The 16,742-nt window shown below is 45.2% G+C and overlaps 1 protein-coding gene across 4 annotated transcripts in view; it reads left to right on the forward strand.

The window, feature by feature from the left end:
- The window catches only part of LOC147009464 (uncharacterized), a 36,875-nt gene that overhangs the window by 15,774 nt on the left and 4,359 nt on the right, over positions 1 to 16,742 (forward strand). For 2 of the 4 annotated variants that reach the window (XM_085862007.1, XM_085862006.1), the window contains exon 3: positions 6,513 to 6,623. The exons of the other annotated variants lie outside the window; for them this stretch is intronic. In XM_085862007.1, the coding sequence (XP_085718133.1) occupies positions 6,513 to 6,623 (111 nt within the window). The remainder of the gene's footprint in view (positions 1 to 6,512; positions 6,624 to 16,742) is intronic. 4 annotated transcript variants of the gene reach the window in all.

Genomic DNA, 16,742 nt, shown 5'->3' on the forward strand with positions numbered 1-16,742 from the left:
GACACATGGGGTGAAGAAACTGCACACAAGTTGAATGAAACGTAGGAAGAAGAGCAAGGTGAAAGTGGGGGATGAAACACAAAAGTAGCAAACCAACCAAAACTAACAAAAAAGAAGAGGTGAGGGAGAGGGGAAAAATAATCACAATGACCTGGAAAGAGAGAGTGCTTTATGGTGGAAAATATCATGGTGGAATGGCGGTGAACAGCTGTCTTGAAGACCTACGAGGGAGGACGACATTAAAGAGAATGTGGAAGTTGTTTCCACAAGCGGTAAAAAAAGAGGAAAAGGTGGAGGTGAGCAGTGATTCTGGATTTTGGGGGTTTCTCCAGAAGGAGGATGCAAATGGATGTGTTCCCTGCACAAACCTGGAGGGGATGGGGGGAGGGGGGATGGGACAAAGCATGGAAAGAGCAGACCAGAAAGGAGGCAGCATAAGAAAGAAAGACCACCAACCTGTCTGTAATGTGAACGTGATTGCCCCTCGACTCAGCTTCATCGCAGGACATTCCAATTATCTTGAGGTCTTGGTTTTTTTTCGAAGAAAAATAATTATATAAATGTACTCTCAATTATAATTGTTGCTGGTACTTTATAAATTAAATTTTTATGCTATAGTCGAATTGGCTGTCAGTTATGTTTCCCTTTACCCAAGAGTCTTTTGACCTACATATTGATTAAAGGAATGCCTTACAATGAAACAGTGTGGCCTGGTTGATAACACTGCAACTTTTGCCATGATTATGTCATTCTCTCTTTCACCCAGTTGACACGTATTGCAGTTTGAGTTCTTTTGCCTAATGCTTATCAGCTAACCCTGTAGTTGAGTTGCCAAATGTCTCCCCTCCCATTCTTTGGAATATCAAGTTGTGTATAAGAAGAATTGCTTCGGGCTTTTGTTTCAGTGAAGTCCATTCGAATGTTTCAGTCAAACATTCAATGTTCTTCCTCCGTATATACGAAATTAAAGATTCTCCTTTGGTATGCTGATTGCTGATCCAACTTGTGGAAATTGAGTTATTTTCCACCACCATTTTGGCGACCCAGATGGGACCTAAACCCCGGCAGGACTGGGAACAGCATCATCTGGCATAACAGCAAGCTAGTGGTACTTCATTGATAGGAGAGGTATAGAAAGGAGAACCTTTAGTGATAGGCCTGAGAGGATCCTGCGGTTAGAGACTGCTTCAGCCTACGGGGCTGAACAGAGATCAGGGATCTCTTAACGGGGAGTTAGAGTCTCTGCCGTACCTTGAGCGAGTTCAGTACTCGGCTCACTGTGCTGTACTCGGTACAGCAGAGGCAGAGGGGAAAGGCCATCCCCTCTGGCCAAAAGGAGGTGGTTGGAATCCCACCTCCGCAAAGGGAGGGTTAATTCCCCTGCTCGCTAAAAAGTTTAAGTCCCCAAGGGGGAGAACGAATAAGTGTTATAAATGTTTGTTGAGTTACCTCTTTGGATTTCTGTTTGTTCATTGTACTCACTGGAAGTTTTCTTGCTGTGAAACTGTTGCATTGTATTGTGTGAAGGTGTTTAGGATTCGTAAATTCGATAGTTTTGTATTAAGGAGTTACCTCTTTCTTTGGATGGATTTGTGAATGCTATGTGATTGGAAATGTTGAGTTTTGTGTTAAGGACATAAGTTTAATGTTCCAACCTGGAACTCTTGTATGTTTGTATTTATATCTGATTTGTATGCTCACTGATTTGCATTGATCTGCATGTGGTGCTGAGTGAGTGTTGAAATGGAACGTGTGCGAGTCCAGTAGATTTCACTGGAATAAAACGTGCTCTGTTGTGTATTGTGACCTGTGAAGCTTGTGGGAATGAATGAGTACGGAAAGTGGAGATACGGATTGGTCGTCACCGTAGACTGTGAAGACACTGGATGAGGCGAAGTGCACACGCTGATTCCAGAGAAAAAACGATGATGACTGACTCTTCACATGCTGTTGCATCTTTGGCGTGGACACAAATAACTGGGTATATGTAAGCTTGTATTGAAAGAGAGCCCGAGCATTGTGCTGCGATCTATTCAGAGTGCAGGGCGGATGCCGTTGAGAGTGTTTTAAGACCAGATTGAGAGGTGTGTGTGAGAGCCTGGTGTGTTGGCGCAGTGATTAGGGCAGCGGCTTGGGATCCAAAAGGTCCTGAGTTCAAGCCCCGTTGGGCCACTGAATTAATACACCAGGGGGTTGACTCAGCCTGTCATCCTTCCGAGGTCGGCGAAATGAGTACCAGTGTACTGGGCCGGTGTATACCCCGGTTAAAATAGGTGTACCATATCCCTGTGTCGTAAGAGGCGACCAGGGTTGTGTCAGGAAGGGCATCCGGCGTAAAACATGTGCCAAATCACTATGCGGATCATACGGATGATCCGCTGTGGCGACCCCTAACGGGAGCAGCCGAAAGAAGAAGAAGAAGAAGAAGAAGAAGAAGAAGAAGATTGAGAGGTGTGTGTGTGTGTGTAAATTCGATCTTGGTGAAAATCTGAATTCGAAGCGATTGTGAGCTCGATAAGGAACTGAAGATTACTGTATGATGTCATTAGTGTAGTAGATAGTAGAAAAATAGTGCAAGTTATGATACAAGCATCAAATTTGGCATTTATGTTCTGCAGGGCTTTCTGATGAAATCTGCCCGATTGACCATTTGAAAATCCAAATTTGGAAAAATTTGAAAAAAAAAAAATTGAAGTCACAGCTGGCTGAAATTCTGGAAGCGCAAGTGAACATCCCAGACAGAGAACCAAGGGGAGATGCAGTCATCATTGATGGCTCAGCACTTATCAATGCTCTTCCTCCACGCACTTCAAAGATATTTGATGACTATGCTAAAGAAGACATTATCCCAAAGGTGGAATCCTATGGTGCCAGGTACGAGAGGGTGGATATCGTGTTTGATGTGTACAAGAAGTCAAGTCTGAAGTCCGAGGCAAGGTCGAAAAGGTGGCAAGGAATCAGAAGAAGAGTGGCAGGAACCAATAAGACCCCAAGTAACTGGAGAAGCTTTCTTCGAGATGACAGCAACAAGACTGAGCTGTTTCACTTCCTTGCGGAAAAGATGTGTGAAGCACAGATGACAAGCACAGTCATTGTCACAAAAGGAGAAGATGCCATTAGCAACACAAGGAAGTCACTGGATGCTGTGTCTCCATGTTGTCATGAAGAAGCTGACACTCGAACATTTGTACACGCCAGGGATGCAACGACGGATGGTAGCAAGTCCATTATCATTAAGGCTAATGACACGGACGTACTAGTCATAGAAATATCTGTACTGCCATCCTTACAGGAACTAGGTCTTGAGAACATGTGGATTGCCTTTGGCCAAGGAGCCAAGGTGCGATGGATTCCAGTCCATGAGGTAGTTTCTGCAATAGGGCCTGAGAAAGCTGGAGGGATCCCATATTTCCATGCGTTCACTGGATGTGACGTCGTGTCTGCCTTCCGCGGTAAAGGGAAGAAAACTGCATGGCAGACTTGGAACGTCTTTGATGATGTTTCTGAAACATTCACCAATCTCAGCCAGCATCCAACATTGATTCGTGATCTTGACTTTTTTGAAGTTTTTTTTTTTTCAAATGTTTCAAAATTTGATTTTCAAATGGCCAATCAGGCAGATTTGATTAGAATCCTCTGGAGAACAAATGTGCCAAATTTGATGCTTGTATCATCATTTGCACGATTCCTCTCAAAAATTGCTGTTATCTGCCTCACGACATACATGAATGTCTTGTGAGAAATGATATTGCAACAACTAAAGAATTATGGCAGATGTCACGCCCAGTTTAACCTCCATCCAAGATACGGCGTACACATTGATGAATCGCCCTGCCTGTGAAGCACCGGGATGAGAGTTTATAGCTGGGTTGGGATTCAAACCCAGGCTAAATAGCTCAGAGCGAGCATGTGTACCCATTGGCTATCCTGCCATCATGTTAACAAAATGGTTCATCTATCTAAAATTCCAGCAATCTGTGTCTGTGTGTCTGTGTGTCTGTGACCGCTGTTTCTCGACAACCTCTGGTCCGATCTAATTGAAACTTTCCAGGTATATTGCTGGGTACCTGAGTATGTGCCTTTTCAAGGTTTGATATTAATCGGACAAGTGCTTCCCAAGTTATGGCCATTTATTTACCAAACCAATGACAGGACACGTTGCTGCGTAGGCGTGGCTGATGGGGAAAGGGCGCCTTCGTTACCGTGGCATAGGAGTGGCAATGGTCAATGGCAGCAAATATCATGGCAAGCAAAGACAGGGCGGTAAACTTGATTTTAATTTGGATTTTAATTAACTCTGTGTGTAAGTATCACAGCAGTTGTTACTTCAATGAAAGCGATAATTCGTGGAATGCATGTGAACATTCCGTACGGGCACGCACTACTTCCGGATAGTGATGACTTACTGTATTCTAATAATTTCTCGATTTCTTGTGTGCATTTATAGATAAACACAATGCCCCAATCCAGTCGTTGTTTACGAGAGCGAAGATCGGCCTGTGTTGTTGTTGTTGTTTCTGGCATGCATGTCAACTTAAATGCATGGTTTGAAAGTATTTTTTTCTTTTTTTGCATGTACGGCACCCAAGAGCGAAGGAACGGCCTGTGTGGTTGTTGTTTCTGGCACGCGGTTTGAAAGTTTAAAAAAAAAAAAATTTTAATTTTAATTTTTTTGCACATATGGCCACGCACGTACGGGCACGTACTAGTTTTTCTCAATTTGGATTTATCTCTGCCAAAGTTATGGGTCATATAATGAAAGAAGATTATATAAGAAGGGGAAACGTGGTGTAAAATTTAATTGCACCTTTTCAGCGAGCCAGCAACCGCCCGATACACCGCAGAACAATGCTGGGTTCATGCAGGTGAGTGGCCCCTGAACATTGTTGAAGTCGATCGATATACAGTATTCAGTGACAGTGCGAATATTGCAGAGGACTCGCCAAGTAGCTTAAGCACTCCTACAAAATGGTTGATGAGGCACGACTGGCTTGGCAAGCGGTTAGACCTGTCATATGAAACACACACCTCCCAGAGACTCCCAAAATATCAAACTATGTCTGAATTAGACAAAGGAACACTTTTTTTTTTCAGCAGTCAGAACTGCTGCTCAGTTCAAATCTGGAGCATAATTTTTTTTAATTGGGCTTAGTTGAAGAGACTCGAGGTTATGGCATGTGCGGAAATGATATAGCCACAAATACTGGCGTCTTCAGGCATTTATAAGCTTTGCAATGTATCTCCCAATTCGTAGGTCTGATGATCATGCATTCAATCATGGGTGATGAAAGTGTGTGGCGGGGTGGGGTGGGGGGGGGGGTGGAAACTTTGTCGTTAAGAAATCGTGTGGCCCATTCCAAGTCATGGCATGGTTGAGTAGGCCAACAAAATTGGCAAATTAAGACCCCAGCAAGGTTTCAGGCTGCTAGGTTCATGGTTTTGGAGTTATGGAGGTGACGCACACTGATGCACACTGGCGCACACACACACTGACATTTATTGTTATCGATTGTTGTGGGCCCGTTGGTCCTTTGGATCAAATTTTCATTTTTCTTCATGCCCTTGCAGCATACCAGCCAGCCTTTCACCAATCCCAGATGTGTTTGGACCAGGGTGGTGGGGAGGGATTATACGTTCGTTATTATTGTCAACTGATACAAATGTACTGTTGTTATTGTTGATAACATGTTTAGAATTAATTAATGTATGCTTTGTTGCAATATTATCATTGTTTTTGTCATATTTATTTTGTAATTAGAATGCCACCTATTATGCTGCTCTTTACGCATCAACATGGCGTGCGTTTAAACCGTGGGAATTCCTCTAGGTCATTTGTAGTTAATTAAACGATGGATTCAACAATGTTGTTAGTGTAAGACTACTGTTAACTTTAACATGGTCATGGTCTCATAGTAAAGTTTGGGTAACTTGGTATCATTTGATGTGACTTATTCTCTAACGTTATGGACTCTAACTACCATGCTATAACTATGACTCACTTATGAAAGGAAATTCCACTGTTTCTCCTCCTTCGATTGGCACAACTGTAGCAAGCGCAGCTTTCCGGCATCTTTCAAGTACAGTATTGTACTTCAGATGCAATATTGCCCGGAACGATGATGGTGGACAAGCTTTCTAATCTGGCCATGATTTAATCCAACTACCCCTTCTATTGGTTCACATGTAACTAGTTTGATCATACTTTTTCCATCAAAAATTCTTTTTTTTTTGTCAACATCAACACGCGAATTTTTCATCTTTTTTTTTTGTTGGTTGTGATGTTGGATGATGGTGAAATTCCCACTGGAGATGTGGTCGGGTCGGAAGCATCTCATAACATCGAGGCAGTTTGTGCAGAACGTTTATGCTCTGATATTGTACTGTTTTACATACAATAAGACCTCAAATCAACGATTTTGATGCAATATTTATTTAGCTATTTTATGAGTATGGAACCAGCTGTGCATGGTGACACAAGACTGCTTGCATTTAATAAAAGTCACTTTTTCCAGATTTATTTGTGAAAGTGGAAGTGAAAACTGAGCATGACATTGATGTCCACCTGGATCTACCAGAACTAAATGAGTCTGAAGATTCTCTCTTCAAGAACCATCCCCATGAAGGTTTCTGTCAATACCTCCACATTTTGTTTTGAACAGTTTGATGATAAAATGTAGTGTTAAGAAAAACAAACAAAAAAAACCTACGTTTTGATTTCATTGCTTTAACAAAAAATCATGATGATGGATCAATTTCTCAAACATCCATTATTTCCTCCATCATTAGGTAAAATATTTTACCCAGTTATTCTAACTTTGTACCATCGTCAATTCTGATTGAGCTTTAATTTCACACTTTTTATTGATTTATTTTACATGTTTATATAATATTGTTGCAGTACTGCATAGCCGGCACTCCCCTGAGGCAATGGCGCACAACATATAGTGGTCCTGAGACAGTTATTTCATTAGTATTCGTTTTAGATTGCCCTTTCCTTATTTCTCGTGGGTTTATGGAACAGAATGTGTTGTGTGGGCTTTTAGGCAGGTCTTTATTCCCATCTTTTACTTATTTTACTTCACCACTCTATCACACAAGCATGCACGCATAGCAACAGGCAGATCATTTACATAGGCACGCCATTTTGCATTCAAACCTCACGCCATTACCCAACAAACACCTCACTCAAACCTCAATACTACAACCTTCATATGACCACCACAACGCCTTCCTAAAAATCCCCACACCATCGGACCACAACCTAAGCTCGCTTACCATCACCATTAACCGCCACAACCACGACGCCTCAACCACCACAAACTACCATACCATAACGAACTGCTACGCTACACCACCACTGCCATCGCTCAACCACCATCACCACCGATGCCAACACCACCTTTTGGGACCAACGGAACAAGGGAGTGGCCCCTATTGTTATAGATGCTCTGGTCTAGATCTTCTCGCTTGGAGTGCAAGAGTGCGCCGAATGCCATTCAACGTCGTGTGGATAGCCCTAGCGTTTCGCTCAAGTAGGGCCCTCATTGGGTGTCTGACACATGTTCGTGGCTGGAGAGCGCAACCAGGTATCTCGCCCCATGGTATTCTCGGAGCTCCATTGCGTCGCCAGGTGCAGAGCGACTGAGGCCATTTCCGGTGCCAAATCCTCACCTGGGTGGGGCCATAGCCATGGTAGGCTTCTGTGCACCAATGGGGGCACAGGTAAACGCCCATAGCCTGCCTGTTCCACCTCTCAAATTACGCCCCTCCTTCCCCTGGGGATTATAAAAGAGAGCTCTGTTCTCTAGTTTGCTCTTTCTCGTCTGGCATGCCCTCTCTTCTCTTGTAGTTGGTGTTGTGGGACGAACAGACCTGGACAGACCATATAGGCAGGTGCCAGACAGCATGCAGTTTACCCTATTATTAATTACATGAACATACTTCTTGCATTCACAATTCTGACTATCTTCTTGCACGCTCTTTGCTTCATTTTCAACCCCCCCCCCCAAGCGACCCCGACCCACACCTTTACATTTTCCTTTTCACAGATCACTGCACTTCACCACACGGTACCGCACCCCTCATCACACCTCTTCCGACCACGCACAATGGACACCCTCGGTTTTCCTCTCCCCTTCCCCCTCCTCAGCAACTGGATTGCATTGGCCTGTCGACCGCGCCTGGTAAATAAGAGGTTGCAAACACCTCATATTTTCTTTCTCTTGCTTTCTGATTTCCTCGGGTATGTGTCTGATGGCGCCTGTCATTTTGGTGTAAATAAGAGTGTGTAAGTTCTTAATAACAGGTTAATTCTGCACTGTCTTGTTTTGTAAATATTTGCATTTCCTTTTGCCTCACCCACTTGTAATAAACTAGCTTGTGTTATAAATGTACCCAGTTCGTCGTGTCTTTTCCCCCATTGATCTTGCATAGTCTGCACGCAGTGTTACTCGGGAAGTTTTTTTCCCCACCAAGTTTGCTCTTGTTAGCCAGTGCACACTCACTGCATCGCTCAGCAGTAATCCGGGTGTGCGTTGAGGGCACGAGATCCCCTTCGTGCGGCCGCCCACAAATGCCCACGCAAAGTAGTAAAACCCTGCCAGGATTGGCAGTACCAACCGGCGTTCATTGTTGCTTAGCGACCCACCGGTGCGTGGAGTTGTCTGTGTTCGATAGGCTCAGGACCCAGAGTTCGGGAGGAACTCTTGTGCTTCCCTCGTGGTGAGCCTCGCACCTGGGATCTGTAACGATTCCAAAAAAAACCTATGTTATGATTTAATTGCTTTAAGAAATAACCACGATGACAGATCAACATCTCAAACATCCATTGTCACCTTCATCATGAGTTAAAATATTTTATCCTGTAATCCTCAATTTGTACCATCGTCAATTCTGATTGTGCTTCAATTGCACACTTTTTATTCATTTATTAACATGTTTATATAAATATGATCTTGGCTCGTGGAAAAGTGAAGTCACTGAGAGGAAAAAAAAAATAAATGGCCCTCGTGGGTGAAACTGGTTTGTATACAACGTTAGTTATTCCTTCGTATTTATTTTGTTTACACTCGACAAACTATACATACAATAGATACGTGTAGCGTATGTAATGCGTCGTAGACGTTCGTCTTCAACGTTATCCTGTTTTTGTGCAAAAACCGACATACTTTGCAACCCATTTTATGTTCTTTTCTTTGTTCTCTTTAAATGTTCTCTTTTAAAGTGCACACCAACCTTACAGTGTTAGTCTGGCAGGAGATTGAGATTCACATTCTGAATTACATAAACCGAGAGAGAGTAGTTGTATCAGTGTTTTGTTTCGATAAACCTGGAAGTCCAACATTTAGTGTGTGGTGAAATATGCGTTGTCCTTGCAGCAAGCTTTGTCCCATTGGCCTCTCATTCTCTTTCTAAACTCTCGACACTTGTAAACTCTTCACAAACTCGAACCATAAACACCACTCAGCCTTTATCCACACCACAAGCCCCACAAATCAACAATCTCACACAGAGTAACCTGCATTTGCCATCGGCGCAAACGCAATCAACGGTGCCCCCTAGTGGCCACGTGAAGGAGGCTAGGTAGTTTAGGGTGGCCTTGAGTGAGCGCCTCCATTGATGATGTAACACCATTGAGTTCTGTACCAGCCAATGGACATTGGCGGATCACAGAAACCAGCCAATGAGCGCCGCTGGATCGCAGAAGCGTGGACATGTGAGGCGACAGGCGGCACGCCTACAAAGTGCCATGCGAGAGCAGGCAAGCAGTGCGCCATGCATTGGAGTCATGCGAGGAGTTTGGAGTCGGGAATTGAGAATGGAGCTTGGAGTGGAGAGGTCCGATGGCGATTGCTGCGGAACGGGATCCTGGGTGTGCTCATGACACACCGACTGACATTCCCCTGAGCTGTATCTTTCTCACTCCACCGAAAACTCCAGGGCAGGCAGAGTTCACTAACGATCCTTCTCAGGACCCCGATCATAATTCTGCACCACACACTTTTCACATCTCCACATGAACCCATCTTTTTTGACTCTCACTCGAGCACCAGAGAATCAACGGTTCTTTTCAGAACCTTCGTCACACTTTTACACATCATACGCTGCACCTCTTCACACACCCAAATTACTCACCCAATTCGGTACAACTGTCTGGTTTCAATTGATTAGACATCGCGTGCTGTATCAGGGAAGTCGCCATCACCAATTTGTTTCAAGCTGCCAGAAGCCAACATGTAACCAACGATAAAGTTCGGCCGTATCCTGGAATCGGTTGCGTGTTGGGAAGCACAGTACTCTATCTGAGGGGTTTAGGGTTCAATTTGCCGGGCTGGTAAAAGCGGGATTTTAACACTGAACCTCACCTAAATTAAACGTCTCAGACGGCAACCATGGTTGTTAACCCGTCGCACCGTGAAGTTATTTGCGAAGCTGGCGGCTTAAGGATCGCCATCAGGTAAGTGGACGCAAGAACTTTCTTTGTTATCCACCCTGAGGCGAATCCGTAACAATATATACTGTATGTAAAACCAAAAAACATGGGTGGACGGTGAACCCTCGTTTTGGTGAAGCCTTGGCAGACCCATGTGAGTACGTTTGTCTATTAATGACTTCCTGTTTGAACGTGAGCTGGACTGTAATTACGTCTATTAATTAGTTATTATTGGACCTTGACTCTGTCTATTAGGTTTATAAATGATGGACGATTGGAACCTGGTGCTTGGTGTTGGCTTAATGGTTCGGGTGGCGGGCTTTGGATCCTAGGGTCCTGAGTTCAAATCCCGCTCAGCTGTTGAATTAATACCTGGTGGGGTTAACTCGGCCTGTCATCCTTCCGAGGTCGGCAAAATGGATGCCAGCATGCTGGTGTATTGTGTCGGAATGGTGACCCTTCCAGGATTGTGCCCAATAGACAAGGAGAATGCTTATGCAGCACCAACGCTCTGCACAGAGTATGGTCCCAATCTCCTTCTCCTCCTCCTACTGGAACATATATTTTTGAACTAACCCTTGACACTTTAGACCCAAAAACCCATTTTCGATAATTTCGACCCTTAATACCCAGTAGATGCCTGAAGACCTTTACACCCTTTAGACCCCCTTGATCCTTAAACATTTATACCTTTAGACCATATTTGAACCTTTTGGACTCCTTAGACCCATTATAGCCATTAGACCCTATATATCTGTAACTACTGTTGAAACATGTCCTTGAGACCATTTTAAACCTCTTCGACCACTTTGATGCATTGACCTTCTAAACTGCTTAGACCCCAATAGGACTTCGAAGATCCTTAAGAACCCTGAGACACTGAAGACCCTATAGACCCTGTTAGAACATTTAGACCCATAAGACCCTTTAGAACCGGATGGCCCTTTTGACCCTGTTAGGAACCTTACACCCCAAAACCCCATAGACCACTAAAATCCCTTAGACCCTGAAGACCCTAAAGATAGACCTTGCAAGACCCTTTTGACCTGTAACTACTGTTGGAACATTCCCTTTATATCTTTGGACCCCTTACAATCTTAGATCTTTCATATAATTTTGGACGATTCTGACCTTTTAAGACCCTTGAGACCCCGTTGACTTTTCAGACCCCTTAGACTCTTGAAGACATTTATACCCTTTCGACTACTTAGACCCCTTGGCCCTTAAACATTTCGACCCATTAAACCCTGTTTGACCCTGAATACTGTTGGAAAATACCCTTCATATCTTTAGATCCCTAAAGACTGATAGACCATTATAGACCCTTCGGACCAGTTTCATCCTTTCGACGCTTTAGACATGTAGACCTGTTTGACCCCTTTTGACCCACACTACACAAACATCAACAGAGTCTTCTTGCATTATACAGACTATACTTTTTTTCAGCAAGTAAATTTGCAATCTCCACCCACCCAGAGTGAGCGTAATATGTTAGGTTGAACAGAAATTGGACATTGGGTCACTGAATTGGTTCACTATTCAAAACAAAGAAGCATATTGTTTTTGAGGTGAACATGTTCCTGGACTCTGTGTCCTTTTCTTCTGACAAGGCGGAGAGCTTGCTGTCAAACCTCGACTCAGATTCTGCATGCATTCCAGATGGCATCAGCCCTCATGTTCTAAATATCTGCTCTGCTGCTCTTGCTCACCCTCTCATTTTCTCAAGGTATTGTCAGGTCAAGCCAGATTAGAGCTGTGACTTCCTACAGGTACCATGTAAACCTGTACTAACCTGTTTCATTGTCAGGTTGTCGGCGACTAAACCTTTGGGTTACTTTTTGTCAGAGGTTTGTGGCAGGATTTGCACTCCAGGCACTGTGAACCACTTCATTTCGCAAAATCGGTCAACGAGCGTATTATGAGACTTAAGGATTCGTCACTCCTTGCGCGTCGTTTCCCTGGTCAATGTATATGCTCACACCGAGGTGAGTGATCTCACCGTGAAGGGCAAATTCTATGCCATGTTCAAGTCTGTGGTTGATCTGTGCTGTTGATGTGGCAAAGGAGATTGACCATGTGTTCATTGATGGTCGCTCGAGGATGAGCCAGAACAGCAGGGTCTACCGAAGTGCTCAGTTCCTGAAAACTGACCATCGGCTTGTCGTAACTCTGAAGTTTCAACTTAAATTTGGGAGAATGGTACCATCCCAGCCTCGGCTGGATGTTGGCAAGCTCAAAGATGAGAGGGTAGCTGAGGAGTTTGCGAACTGGCTGAGAGGGGATTTTTTTGGGTGGGGGGGGTCTGGGTGCTTTGAGGAATCCTGAAGAGTTGTGGAGTGCCTTCAAGACCACCAAGCTGTTAGCTTGATGTTGCCCGTGGATGTCTTGTAACTCACCGTAGGGTGAAAAATAATTTTGTCTCTCAAGGTACACTGGATACCATTTACGAGAGTCACAGGGCCAGGCTTAATGGCAGAGCTGAGCTGTTCAGGGAGTTGAGGTGTAAAACTGTATGCGCTGAGGGTGGACAAGGCAGCCTATGTGCGAGGAATCTGTGAGGGGGTAGAATATCACCTGTGGACAAGTGATTTCCGTCCTGATTACAGGGGAATTTGCGCATTGCATTCCTCCAAGCCCATCCCTCAGTGTACTGCAGTGAAAGTGGAGGGTGGTGGGCTCTTGAGAGAGGAGTCCGAAGTGAAGGCCCGCTGGGCCGATTACTTTGAGCAGCTGTACCAGGCTGATCCACCAGCTGTTGAGTTGGATGTCAGGGGTGTTACTAACCCTATTGCTGACCCTCCAATCAATTGTGATCCACCTTTTTTGGGGGAAACAGGCAGCGGTGAACCGGTTAAAATGGGGGTAAAGCTCCTGGGATCTGTGACATCCATGCTGAACTTATTGAGGCTGGTGAAAATGCTGTACTCATGTCGTTGCATACAGTTCTGTGCTCTATCTGGAACACAGGCATCATCCCAACTGACGGGAAGAGGGGCCTTGTTGTCCCCCTCTGGAAAGAGAAGGGTGATCTCCAGGACTACCAAGGGGTGACGCTGCAATCAGTGCCGGGCAAGGTCTTTGGTCGGATAATTATTGATAGGGTTCGCCAACATCTCCTTGAGCACCGGCAACCAGAGCAATCAGGCCTTACACCAAAGAGGTCAACGATTGACCGTATCTTTCCTCTTCGGGTCCTCACCAATGGCAGGTGAGTGTTTCAGCAGGGGCTGCTTGCAGCATATGCCAATCTTTGCAAAGCATTCGATTCAGTGAATTGGGATCTCCTCTGTAGGATTCTTCATCTTCATGGGGTGCCACCAAATGTGATCAATCCGATGTCTGAACTGTAGTCTGGTACTGAAAGTGCTGTGAGATGTGGTGATACCATCTCTGATTTGTTTCCAGCTGTTACTGAAGTTCATCAGAGGTATGAACTGGCCCCCACACATTTCAGCACTTGTATGGACTGTGATTATGGTTAGGATGTCGGAGAGATGAAGCTGCGTTGCATTGTTTGGGAATGTCAATATCTCTGACCTTGATTTCACAAACAATGCCGTTACCTTTGCGGAGACTCTGGATCACCTTTTGCGGGCCCGAGAGGTGCTGAATGAGGAGTCAGAGCTGCTGGAATTACGGGTTTCCTGGGTCAAAACTAAGATCCAGGTTTTCAATGACTTATTGGATGCTGCTGTCTTGTCAATTCCTGTTTGTGGTGAGGATGTTGAGGTCACAGAGAGATTCACTTACCTTGGCAGTGATATTCATGTCTCTGCTGGCTGTGAGCCAGAGGTCATTCGACGTCTGGTTCAGGCCTGGGGAGTCATGGATTCACTGGATCATGGGGTGTGGCACTGTCGGTACCTGTTTTGGAGGACGAAAGTCCAAGTCTTCAGGTCCTTGGTGCTTCCAGTCTTGCTCTATGCATGTGAGACTTGGACTCTGACCAGGGATCTGAGACAGAGACCTAATTCCTTTGGTACTAGGTCTCTTTGGAGATTCCTTCGCTATCGCTGGTCGGACTTTGTGTCCAATGAGTGGTTACTGAGAGAGACTGAAATGTGATTTGTTCCCTGCATAGTTCGTGAGTGTCAGCTGCGGCTGTATGGACATGTGAGTCGTTTTCCTGACGCTGATCCTACTCACAAGATTCTCTCAGCAAGGGAGCCTCGTGAGTGAAGGAGGTTAATGGGCCGACCACATATCTTGTGGTTTTCGCAGGTTGATCAGCTTCTCAAGGAGATGGGGATGGGCCTGGCATCTGCAGAGACTGAAGAGGCTGTTGCCTGCCAATCAGAGAAGATGAGAGATGGTATGGCAGAGGGTGGAGTGATCAGCAAGGGATAGAGGATTTTCCAGGGAATCTGAGAGATCATTGATGAAAACCAGAAAAAGAAAAGGGTCCAAAACACTGCCTTGAGGAATTCCAGCCCAAACAGGAAGACGAGATGAGAGAATTCCATTATGGGCCACTTGTTAACTGCGACAGGAGAGAAAGTCTGCGAGCCATGAGTGGAGATTGCCTTGGATACCACAGTAAGAGACTTCAGTGAGCAGGGCGTTGTGCTGGACCATATCGAAAGCACGCAATATGTCAAAGGAGATGGCACCGATCTCACGACTTGTATTGAGGACCGACATTCATTGTTGGGAAAGCAGAAGCAGCATGTCCAAGGTTGAGTGACCTGGTTTAAATCCAACTCGATGGTCAACAATCAAGCCATTGGAGAAGAGGAAGGACTTGATGTCAGAAGTGATGGATTCCATGACCTTGCTGATGAGTGGGAGCAGGCTGATTGTTCTGTCGTTGCAGGGATCAGTTTTTGCACCTTTTTTTTTGCAGAGTGGTAATGTTTGCTGATTTCCAAGCAGATGGCAGAGTGAATGAGAGGGTGTCCAGAACAGAGAGAGGGTGAGCAAGTGTAGCAGAGCAGGTTTTTAGGACACGTGGGCTGATGCCATCAGGACCGGTTGCAGAATTAGTCGAGGTTAGACAGCAAACTCTCCACCTTGTTCAGAGAAAAGGACACAGAGTCCAGGAACAGCTGGGATGGGAGTCTGGAGTGGGTGGGAGGAGGCAGGGGGAGGGGTGGGAGAAAGGGTGTGGTGGGAGGAGGTATGGGAAGAGGTGTGGTGGGAGGAGGGAGGGGAAAGGGTAGGTGAAAGAATTGAGGGAGCAGGGTGGGGTGGGAGGAGGCAAGGGATGGGATGAGATGGGAGGAAGTAAAGGGTTGGGATGGGAGCAGGCAAGGGATGGGATGGGAGGAGGCAGGGGGATGATGTGGGATAAGGATAGGGAAGAGGTGGCAAGACGTATCACTGATAATTGGATGAATTTACCCGAAAGTATGAATATCATTTGGAAAAACCGAAACTTTTCCACAATACGGTAAATTTACATCAATAATACTTTGATACTTTTCTGCTGTTCAATAAATACATGAGGTCCGTCTAGAAAGTAACGGGACTGAGCCTGCTGTATGCTCCACTTACACAACTTGAATGAACAGGTTGCGTCACAGTCTTTCGCAACATTCCAGCAATATATGTGATTGGTGATGGTTGACTGCGCTCATTGTGTGATTTTTTTTTTTACAGGTCGTGTTTTGCACGTCGAGTCTGAGTCGTCGCGCTACGAGTCGTGAGCAGAGAGCCAATCTGAAGTTTCTTGCCAAGCTTGGCAAAACACCTTCTGAATCCTTAGCAATGCTGCAGCAAGTCGACGGGGAAGAAACAATGTCACGTACACGTGCATTTGAATGGCACAAGAGGTTCAAAGAGGGACGGGAGGAGGTTGAAGCCAATCCACAATCTGGAAGACCTTCAACGAGAAGAACGGTGGATAACTTCGAGCGTGTGAATCAGATGGTGCGCGCAGATCGTCGACTCATGGATGATTGCTAAGGAACTTTCCATCAACAAGAACACTGTCTGGAGCATCATCACTGAACATCTCGAAATGCGCAAGGTGTGCGCAAAGATGGTCCCCAAGCTGTTGTCCGAGGACCAGAAACAGCAAAGAGTCACTGTCTGTCGAGACATTATCGAGCGCCTCGAGGACGATCCAGACCTGCTCGGGAGAGTCATTACTGGCGATGAATCGTGGATATTCGAATACGATCACGAGACCAAACGGCAGAGTCGTCAGTGGAAAAGTCCGGCATCACCAAGACCAGAGAAAGCAAGGATGTCAAAGTCGAAGGTCAAGGTGATGCTCATCGCAGTTTTTGACATCAAGGGCATCGTCCACTTCGAGTTTCTACCACAGGGTCAAGCAGTGAATCAATACGTGTACAAGGAGATCCTCCGT

The sequence above is a fragment of the Eptatretus burgeri genome, chromosome 17 (assembly GCF_056783735.1).
Source record: "Eptatretus burgeri isolate ZD-2024b chromosome 17, Ebu_testis_v1, whole genome shotgun sequence".
Lineage (NCBI taxonomy): Eukaryota > Metazoa > Chordata > Myxini > Myxiniformes > Myxinidae > Eptatretus > Eptatretus burgeri.